Here is a 12,027-nt window from a genome sequence, read left to right as displayed (position 1 = left end):
GTGAAGGCATTTTGAATCTGCGTATAACTGGCACATGTTAATATATATTGGGAGACAATGAATATTCTTTGCTGTACCATGTAAACCCATTTTTCTTCAATTTAACCTGCAATGAAAGAAGGGAAAATTCTTCCATAAGTTTGTGTCACTTTTTGAACACTGTAGAATAGTATTGCTAGTGAATGTTAACATAATTTTTATTATAAATTAAAAAAATTAGTAGCATCATTTTTTTTTATTAAGCTAATTTTGTTATATGCATGTAGATTATTTTGGCAAGTTCTGCATTTTCAAATTGATCCTTTTTGTGTTCATATGCATATTCAAGTATTTAACACTTGATATTTTGAGAATTTAAAACAAATTAACCTGATTATTGAGCAAGTAAAATATATATTTAATACTAAATATTATTAAAATAAGTGTATATAATGTATACAAATGTCTGTTTTAAATTTGTGTGTAAAAATTATATTTTAAATTATGGGATAGGAAACATTTAAGAATTGCATTGTAGTAAGAATTACAGTATATAAAGCATATTTAAACTAGTATAGTTTCAAAAAAAAAGAAAAAAATGTATTGTAATGAAACGTGTGGATAAATAAAATTTATACATTACAATTTTTTCCAAAATTTGTATTTTTGACAGTTATTTGAAGGTTAAAGGAATCTGTTTACTTACTGTCAAACTAAGGCATGCACTACCACATCTTTGTTCAGAATTCAGAAATGTTATACGCTATAAAACTATAAAAAGAATATAGATTTATAAAAAATTTTTTAAATATAGACAAACTAACAATGAAATCAACGCAAAATACAAAATAAAGAAACGTAAAAAATAAGCAAAACAGGCACACAAACTATCTGTTATCATCATCCATACAAATATAAACAGATTACTGCATTAGCAAACTGATTCTGATATCTATTAAGAAAATTTAACAAATAATTTCACAAACATTTTAAGAAACTGACAGAACGTAGTCCCAAGTTTACAGCAGTGTAAATATCAACCTTTAACAGAAATGAGGATATGACTACTTCACAACTAGTAATATAAAGAACAGTATCACTCAAGACAAGAATTTTATTTAAAATTCTGAGAATGAAATATTACATCTTTGTTCAGAATTAAGAAATTAAAAAAAAGGCCAGCAAGCGGTTAGTAGTAATTTTCCTTTATAGCATCATTGGAGAATCGTTTTCTGATACGTAAATTTTGAATAATTTAACTTTTCATTCACAGTCTATTTTTGTTTTCATCTGAAGGTTAAAAAATGAAGGTCGTAGAATATGATGTTATATCGACCAGTACATCTGTGCAGCAAGATTGTGTTTTGCCGATCGATTTTGTAAAGGATTTAAATGATTACTACCAATAACATTGATGATGCTACTTTAATAGCTTTCTGTTTGTAGTACTGAACTTAAAAACATTAAAGAAACTTATCACTTTGTTAGCTATTGGCTTCTAAGGCCCCTGATTTGACAGCACATGGGTACTGCTGTCATTCCTCTTTGTAATAGATGATTAAAATGTGCATATTTAGTATTCAGGACCTGTAGATTGGCATCGCTATTTAGAGAAAATATGTTTAGAAAGCTGCAGAAGTGTTTGTGCTAAGTATAAAAATTAACTTTCTGATGTTATTGTGAAGGAAGTAAACGTAATTGTTTAATTCTTAACTTGTATATATTTTAGTAACTAAAATTAGTTATAACAATAAATATTTTTAAGATTTCTTTTTTTGTTTCAATAAAAACCTTTCTTAATCTTTTATTTTATTTGTTTAAATATTTTAACTTTTTTTTTTGATATTAGTTCAAATTGAACAGCAATCCCGATCACAAGTAGTAAATATAATCTGTAGTTTCACCTTCTTCTTCACAAAGTAGTATCTCTGAACATGCTAAGAGTACACCATCTGATAAGCAAACACCTCCCCCACAGGCTAGTGGATTTAGTATGCCGTCGCAGAGAGTTAGTTCTCAACAGAAGCCACTGGGAAAAGATATTAGTAAGTTGTTTTGGTATCTATATATGTTGTTTTGTTATCAGAAGTTAATGAATATGGAAATCACAGTTTTTGTCTGTCATTGAATTGCTTATTAAAAACAGTTTTGTAATTTTACTTGAGCACTTTATTGCTTCAATTTTCGTACTAAATTTTTGTTTTTTCACTAAGCAATGAAATGAAGCTTAATCATAGTATTAAATAGTAATCATAATATTGAATATGATTTAAAACATTTAATATGTTTTTTAAATGCATGTGCACGTACACAAACAATCAATCACTCACTCACTCTTTCTTCATACACACACACACACACACACACACACACTCACTCACTCACTCACTCCACTATCTCACTCACTCACATTCGTTTATTTTGTGCGTTTTGTAATTGCTAAAAACAACTTACTAACACCAAAATAACGAGCGTAATATAAATTTGCTAAATTATATATTAGTAACTGTTTGATGTGTAGGCTTCCGGGTCTGGGTTATGGTTAAATCACAAGGTATTTTTCACAAATATGTAAACAGTTTTTGAAAATAATACTGTACATTCAATTTTTATGTATCTGTATGATAACAATCATACTTACCAAGAAAATCCTGAAGATTCTTGTGGTCTATTTAACTTGATGCATACCAATTTTAAAATTTAAAAAAAAATGTAAGCTTGAATTTTTTAATGTTTTACAAAAAAATTTTAGCACAGATTTAGAAAACTCCCCCAATTTAAATTTGAGGAAAACACATTTATAAAATACACTATTTGTGAATAAAATAAAAAAATGGATCTCTTATATGCATTATTTACAGATCTACGCAGTTCAACTGTTCAACATTTATGTTTAGGAAAATACTCTGCGTGGAGCCCCTTGTTATATATGTAGTGCATTACAACTATGTCTGAGGTATTCCTTTTTCCTTTAGCAGTACATACACAGCATCTTCATTACTTTCTTGTAGGAAGTTTTTTAAACCTGGAGAGTCTTGTGGTTGATCTGGAATATTTTTCAACTGGAACCATTTCTTTGATATCTCTTTGACAATGTCTACAATGTACGCAAACCTGGATTTAATTTTTTGTCCCTCTGCAGATTTATTATGTTTCTTATATAAAATATAAGAATTGAGGACTGTTTTCCCATGATAAAAACAACTTCCAGCAGTGTAGGGTTCTCCTTTCGTCGAGGTAATAACATGTCAGATGTGTCAAATCTACCCATAAATTGATTATATTTGTGGACAATTTTAACTTTGTTTACCGTTTCTTCTTGCTTGTAACTAAATCTAATTCATATTTTAAATTTACTCATTTTCAGGGATTGTATCACTAGATGGTTTATATTCACTTAAACTATTGTCAAATAAATTTCCAATTTCTTGGTTGTTAAGACCAGAATGTGGTAGAGCCATATTACAAATTATGCACAAAATAAATTAAAACTAAGATTAGTGAATCTGTATTATGCAAAATTAAAAAATAACCATTTGAGTAAATTCACATAAAATGATGAATTATCAAAATAAATATTAGAATGAAACTATTATTTTCGTGTATATTCGACGACATAACCTGAAATGGTAAATTAGATGTTGAATATTGTTTAAATGTTTGTAGTCTAACCCCATATTCGATTTATCGATCGTATCAAATTAGTTATTCTTTTAGCTTTGTAAAGTATACATATACACTATCTGTTGGTGAAAATAACGACTATGTATTAGTTAGAAAGTAGTAACAGCATGTTAGTATTGTACACATTTTCATAAGCACCGTAGGTAACAATGTATCACGTTACTTTACGCTTACAAGGGTTAAGGTATTCAAATCTACCGATTCATCATCAGTTATAAAATAATCCTCAGATAATATATTACCATTGTTACAAATATGTAGTTGTCATGACCAACTAATTACAAATAATGACTTAATAAGCTACAGCTTAAGTCAAATGTGTGATAATTGATATGTTGCTAATAATTTTTGTTCAAAATTTACCTGTTATTCATAAGCAGGTTTTCGTAAATAAATAATTTTTTCAACATTTATTAAAGCTCATTGTTATTTACTTATTTCTACATTTTTTATTATATGTCAGTATATAATTAGGTGCAGCTACTTTTAAAAATCATCAGTTTTTGTAACTGAAAAAAATTCTAAAAACTTGCTACTTTTAGCAACGTATATTATTTTCAATTATTGTAAACTCTATAAATAATATTAATGTCATTTCCTTAATGATTAAAATATTTAAAGAAAATGTTTATCAGAGATAAGAAATTATATTACATTATTGCATGTATTAACATTATCTTGCATTAAAAATGTGGTTAAGAATGACTAATAATGTTGTCTGTGTATCTTTCCACAGTATTGTTTTAAATACAGTGGTACCTTGAGATACGAATGTCCTAACATACCAATGTTTTGAGATTCAACATGAAATATTCTAAAATTTATACCTCGACATACAACGAAAAATTTGAGATACGAATTTGCGATGTGCGATAATTGCATAGGTGATCCCTAGATGGCAGAGCGTTCGCTCAGCTTTTCCCCCGCCGCTTCTGCCCGCTATGTCGCTCTGTTTGGTTGTTGAGACCACAGTCCTCTGCATGGCCGCCACAACGTGTTATTTGCTTTGTTTGTGCCTGTTTATCGTGTCATTTTGGATAGTATATATACTGTACTCTGCTTATTTTGTTATTTTAACCATGGATCCCAAAGTTAAAGACAAAACTGGTGAAAAGAAAAAGCCTAAGAAAATGATCTCGCTGGAAGCGAAACATGAAATTATTGCAAAGCATGAGCGTGGCGTTCGTATCATCGACTTGGCAAATGAGTATGACCGCAATCCTTCTACAATATCCACGATCATCAAGCAGAAGGAAGCGATAAAGAAGCTGCAGTCTTCCAAAGGCGTCACCATTATTTCAAAGCTACAAATTAATATACATGATGAGATGGAACAGCTACTTTGATTATGGATTAAGGAGAAGCAATTGGCAGGTGACTCTGTTTCTGAAGCGATTATTTGTGAGAAGGCTGGCGCCATCTTCCAAGACCTCAAGCGTGATGTAACCGAGACGGATGGAGAATCATCGCAAGGCGGTGAGGGGTTCAAAGCTAGTCGTGGCTGGTTTAACAATTTTAAGAAACGAAGTGGCATTCATTCAGTTATTCGTCATGGAGAAGCATCTAGTGCAGATATTAAGGGGCTGAAAATTTCATTAAGGTTTTTGAAAAAGTCATTAGTGAAGAAGGATGCCTACCGCAACAAGTGTTCAATTGTGACGAAACAGGGTTATTTTGGAAAAAAATGCCTAGGCGCACGTTTATCACGGCTGAAGAAAAGTTTACCTGGCCACAAGGCTATGAAAGATAGGCTAACGCTTGCCCTTTGCGCTAACGCTATTGGGGACTTCAAAATAAAACCGTTGCTAGTATACTACTTGGAAAAGCCAAAGTCTTCAAAGCTTATAAAGTTATGAAAGAAAAATTACAAGTTCTGTGGCATGCAAACAGTAAAGCATGGGTGACCCGTCAGTTTTTTATTGAGTGGATGGACATAGTTTTTGGGCCTTCAGTGAAAAAATACTTAATTGATAATGGTCTACCGCTTAAGTGTGTCCTTCTGTTGGATAATGCTCCCGCTCACCCTCCTGGCCTTGAGGATGACCTTTTAGATGAATTTAAATTTATCAAAATTGTCTATCTGCCACCCAATACAACGTCTACCCTTCAGCTCATGGATCAACAAGTTATCTCATATAAATTGAATTATTTTTAAAGTTAATTTATTTTAACAAAATTTGCATGAAGATAAATTTTAACAGATTTCAAAAATGGTCCCATATAAATTTTAATGAAATCCAATGATAATATTAGGAAAAATACCAAAACCCCTGATTTTTTTAGTGTATGTTATGCATTATCTGTCTGCGATGTTAGTAAACTAGTTTTGATAGTTTTTTTTTTTTTTAATTGAAAGAATATGCTTTCAGAATGGTCCGATATAAATTTTAACCAAATCCGATGATAATCTTAGGAAAAACTAAAAAACTGAACCTCTTGACACCCTTAGCTGCTGACTGCTTGCAGCAGTACTGTGTTTCTCTGTTTCCTGTATGATCAGGATATTAATAACTATCTATATTATCACTGTTTAGTCTCTGTGGAGATATCATGGCATTTCTTTTTCTATTTTACTTCCGTAAACAATCATTCCTTTTTTCCTTGGCTACTTTCCTCTAAACTACATTCAAATATTAAATCTACATTTAATATTTATATAAAATGGTAAAAAAGTCTATTATTCCTAATTGCAATATTATTATATATATTTATGTTTATATTATCTAATAATAAAGGTACTAGATACTACTAAAAATTGTGAAATAAAATATTTATAAAAAATAAAACTAAAAACCAACTTCAACAAATAATAGTACTATAAAGTTACTAACAATTATATTTTTATTTATTATTAAATAAAGTATTTACAACAAATAAATATTTTTGAAGTCTGTGCCAGCGAACGCCAGATAAACAAAATAAAAACCTATGATCTATATAATACAAATCCTACTTCAAACAATGCAAAATTGGTAGTAGAAGTTTTACTACAATAAAATGAGATGTACAAAAATATACAACGATAAAATGTGACATACAAAAATATAAGAAAACTTTTCATAAATGCATAGGTACATATATTATTACAAAGTATATATGCCTTAGCGAAATGTGAGGTGTGATCATGAGATGCTTTTTCTTTTATGCTCTTGAGATCCCATTTTACATGTGGAATCCTGTTTAGTTGCCTAGTGGTTGGTTGAGATACTCACTTTACATAACTTTATGTTTAATTTGTGTGTTGGCTGGCGCCAGCTTCAAAAATAGTTATTTGTTGTAAATCATTTTAATTTAGTTAATAAATAAAAGATATAATTATTCGTATTTTTTTAATACTATTATTTGTTGAGGTCGGTTTTTATTTTTATTTTTTATAAATTATTTTATAACAATGTAATACTACGATGATTTATTATTACACAGCATTATTGCTATAGTACAACTGTATTATTTAATGCAGCAATAAAGTACAAACATTATTTTGGAAAATGTTTCGATGCGTTTATATAATATTGACATTGTTATGGTTAGATATGCATTGTATTTATTTTGTAATAATTAAAGTGAAAATAGTAAAATGATATGTCATGCTTTATGCAGTTACAAAATATAAAACCTTTTCTAAAAACTAAACCAAAGTTCTATTTAAAAGTAGTTCTCTAGTTACATCACTACAAGACTTTACCAGTTTATAGTCTGCCTAGTAGACTAATTCACTACTCACCAACTAGGCTGAACATTCATAGATAAAATATACAAGCAAGTATGCTAATACTATATAATATGCTCCTATACTATTTAGATTAAATAATGAATTTTAATTGTACAATTTTATACTTTTTTCTAATGCCTTATCACCATCATGAATAGAGAGTTTTCCATATCATTTAGTGTTAATTAAACACATTTTCCACATGTAAAATTGTCACCCACCAATAAATTATATTTAATGCAATTAAATGTTAAGGAAGAAATATCAGATGGCAGAGGATATTTTAACATGCATCTGAAACCTGAACCTGAACTTCTTTTATGATAGATTGGAGTACCATATATATTTTTCTACTTGATGCTTTTTTATTCACAAGAAATATTTGTTTACTTTATTTTATTAATTTAAACATAGGATTGCCTAAAACAAGTTTGTAACTATCGAATATCGATAACAAGCAGTTGTTGAAAATGCATTTTTTCTAGTTAACTTCAGTTTTCTGGATCTTGCACGTAATTACTTCAAAACAGGTAATATATAGAAAATAGTATTGATGGCTCCATTATTGCACAATTCTTTGCAAGCAAGTCCAAAATCAGAATGTACATTCACCTCTTAAAATGTCCAATAATGTGGCTTTTTATTCTAGAATAATAAACAAACATTCAGTAATGGGTTTTTTTTTGGGCTGGACTAATAGTCCATGGAACATGGTGAAGTATTAATAACACACTTCATTGTTAAATTGCCTTCTCATTTTTCCATGTACACATTGCAAAGAAGTAAAATGTATCTAATAAAAATAGATACTAAATAAATCCATGTGAAATCACAAACAGATCAAAGTACAAGGTTTGATAAAAAAAATGTGTGGAATTTTAGTTTTTCTCAAAAAATCTTTTGTTCATCAATATTGATTTTATCACCTTCAAAATACTCCTTTTAAGGTATACATTTTTGCTAGTGCTTTTGCAATTTTTGAGCATCTTTGCAATGGAATTTCTGGTATGGCGTTTAGTTCCTTCAGATGATCTATTCAGTGTTGTCAAAACATCATCTCATGGTTCTTTTCAGCTTGGAAAATAGAAAGAAGTTACAGGGGGCCATGTCTGGCAAATACAGAGGCTGAGGCATCATAACAGTGTTATTTTATTCAATTCATGAACAAGCAATGAAGTGTGAGCAGGTGCATTATCATGACACTTGGCAAAGCACCCTGTTGTCTCATCCCCCTCTCCTCTGCCATGAGAATCTGGGGCAGTATCCTGGTGATGACAAACACAGCCTCGCTGGAAACTGTCCAATAGGCATGTGCGATCTGCAAAGCCAGCATCCGCTGCAAGCCATCCAGGAGCTCCCTGGCCTGCCTAGTACTAAGACCCCCTAGCCCAAACCGGTACCCCGTACAGACAGACCAAGCATGCCACTGAAGCAAGAAGTCTCCTTCTTCTGGTGGATTGATGGATGGACCACCCCGATTCTGCATCAGCTTGGCTAGGGCATTAGCTTCTCCTAGCCTTGTTTACTGTTTCTCAGACATGCTCCTGGAACAACCTTTGATGGTCAAGCCACACTCCAAGGTATTTTACCTTACATGAGGTCAGGACTTCGGTTGCACCGACACGTAATGTGATGGGGTCAAGTTTACATTTCCTAGCCATGACCACTGCCTCAGTCTTCTGCTTTGCAAGCTTCAGTCCCCTCATAGCCAGCTGGTCGTTCACCATACAGATCGCCGTAGTGCCCTGCTTTGTGACTTCCAGTTCTGTTTTGCCGACAACCAGTGCCAGATCACCTTCCAGGTACTTGATCCTCAGCACACCATCATAAGCAATATTCCAGAGCAAAGGGCCGAGTACCGACCCCTGTGTGACACCACATACCACCTCATATGTAACTGACAGCCCCTCCATGCTGGCAACCACAAACTTGTTACTCAAGTACTGGCCAACCAACCCCCTGAGGTACGCACTCACGCCACGCACCTCAAGCTCATCCATAACAACATGCCAGGGCAGGCTATTAAAGGCATTTTCAACGTCTAGGAGGATAACAACCGGTATGCTCCTAGTCTGCCAACTGCATGTGGCAGCCTCATTGACCAGCTACATCACTCAGTCGATAGCATCCACCATGGACCTGCCTATTTGGAACCTGAACTGGTTCACACTTAATCCTACCCGAGCTTCCAACTCAGTTGTCAATCTACCTACAAGGAGGGGCTTGAAAAGTTTGTTGAGCATGCTTAACAAACACAGTGGGTGATATCCAGTAGCATTACCAGATTTGCCCCTTCTCAATCAGAGCCAGCCGGACAACCTTTCATGCTCCTGGCACAAACCTGTTTGTCAAGCAGTAATTAAATACATCAATAAGATTCTCTGGAGCCACCTGAGCCAAAACCTGCACTGCCTCGCCGCTGATTCCATCAAGACCGGGAATCCTCTGTCTGTTGTCACGCTTAGCTGCTACAACAACTTCATCCTGCTTGAACAGAGGAACTACTTCATCCAGAGCAATCTCCCTCCAAGTTACCTGTTCTACCTTGGAGAATAATTTGACTATTGCGTCCACTAGATGCTCCTTAGTCAGAACAGGGAGGAAATGACCAAACTTCTTCATTACTATCTTGTAACTGTTTTATACAGCCGGGAAAATTAAAAAATTCTAACCTCGTATGTGTAATATGAGTTCTAATATTGCACAGGTGATTGTTGGAGTGCTAGGTAATGCTTATTTGCAATGAGGGTTTCTGAAAGTGCTGAGAGAAAGGTTTATTTGTGTGTGAAACAGCAACAGATATGGCAAAGTCATTTTCTATGAGATATCAGCAACACACAAGCGACTGTGGACAATTTCTTTAGCTGCTGACCACATAGTTACATTACTGGAGAACATAAAATTATTACTATATATGGTCTTATCATTTCCTGCCATGTGCATAATTGCAAGAACATAATACCATAAGTATTTTCTGCCTAAAGACCTTTTAACAGATTATTAGAATTATGTGAGTAAACGTAATGTGATAGCTAATTATAAAAGTTGTTTGTTTAATCTTTGAGATCCTCAACTGAAATACATTTTTTCAGTTTGATTACAAAGGTAATTTTATGTATTATAATTAATATTCTTATTTGTTATGAGGTTATTTCAATTTTTTATGGTTTGGTTTATTATAGAATGGTTTTGGTTTAACTAGAAATCTTTGTGAAAATTAAAAATACTGACTGCATAATTGTCTTGCACAAATGAGCAGTCTCGAATTTTTTTCGTTTTCTGTAAGTTTTTTTACAGTCAGTTGTATTATTCGATAACAATTTTCATGTATATTGTATCCATGTTATTTTAGGAAGCCGATCGAGTGACTGCAGAAATGAGGAAAGAGAAAAAGTCCAACACAGTAGGCAGAGATAAAGTAAATTACATGTCACTAATTTCTGCGATAGCCAGTAAAGCAAATGCAGGTTTGTTTTTATAGTTTGTCTTTTAAACAGTTGAATATTTCATTTTATGGGAATGATTTACCTACTGAATAGCCAGGTTTGTTATATGAGAGTCGTCCAAAATCTAATCAGCACAATATTAAAAAGGCAGGAATATTGTGAACAAAATACAGGATGTTTCTTATATTCACTTATTTATTTCCCAAAGTCTTCATTTCTGTGTTTACATTCTTCACATTATTTTGGATTTTTGAAAAGCTCTTTATAATAGAAATTTATGCTAGTTTCATGAAGAATCTTATAGAGAGCTATTTTGATTACTGTTACATTCTCGTGGTATTTTATTTTCATTTAGTCTTTCACAAAACTCAAGAAATGATAACTTGAAGACATTGACTTGTGATTTCAGAAAGGATGGGAATAGCTCCTATCAGTATTCTATTACAGTGAGGTGAGCAGATATTCCATAGATGACTGGCAAGGTGAGAATTGTTAGCTGTGAATGACTTCTTCTCCCTGGCTGTTTTCCTTGGTTTCTCCAGAGCCCAAAAACTCCAATTTGCACTAAACTGCCATCACTTTTGCTACCCATAACAATGTTCATGGCTTTTTGTTCATGAATTAAGATGTTCCATAATATTATTTAATTTTAAAAGTAAATTGGTGAAGCTTTCATCGATTAATGTGATATTGGATTTTATTTCTTCCTTCTCCCCATTTTATCTTTCAAGCAGTTGTGATGTGATTTTTTCTTATAGTTTGGTGGTTTACAGTCTTTGACTGTGATGTAGGGAACACAAATTATATGTTACACATCTTTATAATTAAATTAAATCTTTTCATGTGGTGTCAGTTGAGGCTCTTTGTTAGCAGAATTGATTTAAGACTGATGTTGGATGTTAGAATTTTTGTGATGTCAAAAGAAAGTTTTAGTGACTATAAGTTTTAGAATGGAAAGCCAATGTTGTAGCAAAATCTGTTATTCTTCAAGCATTATCTCAAAAAATCATCACTCTTTAGTGTCAATATTATGTTACCCTTTTTGAATGATCTATATTAAGTATTGCCTATGAAAAATCAAGCTACATGTTTCAGTGATGGTGAAAGAGAGAAGACTGCTTCTCTCTTCAATTTTGAAGACTGCTTTGGAGGTCTTCACAATAATTTACAAGATATAATGGTGAGAGGTTTGATTGATAAATAGAA

The 12,027-nt window shown here is 32.2% G+C and overlaps 1 protein-coding gene across 2 annotated transcripts in view; it reads left to right on the top strand.

The window, feature by feature from the left end:
- Nucleotides 1–12,027, top strand: part of LOC142317349 (uncharacterized) — a 74,374-nt gene that overhangs the window by 39,810 nt on the left and 22,537 nt on the right. Inside the window, exons 4-5 of one of the 2 annotated variants that reach the window (XM_075353831.1) lie at nucleotides 1,829–2,024; nucleotides 10,728–10,842. In XM_075353831.1, coding sequence (XP_075209946.1) covers nucleotides 1,829–1,902 — 74 coding nt within the window. In that variant the 3' untranslated portion in view covers nucleotides 1,903–2,024; nucleotides 10,728–10,842. The remainder of the gene's footprint in view (nucleotides 1–1,828; nucleotides 2,025–10,727; nucleotides 10,843–12,027) is intronic. The other variant, XM_075353832.1, reaches the window with a different exon arrangement.

The sequence above is a fragment of the Lycorma delicatula genome, chromosome 1, assembly GCF_047948215.1.
Source record: "Lycorma delicatula isolate Av1 chromosome 1, ASM4794821v1, whole genome shotgun sequence".
NCBI lineage: Eukaryota > Metazoa > Arthropoda > Insecta > Hemiptera > Fulgoridae > Lycorma > Lycorma delicatula.
This window is presented reverse-complemented; position numbering and strand designations above follow the sequence as displayed.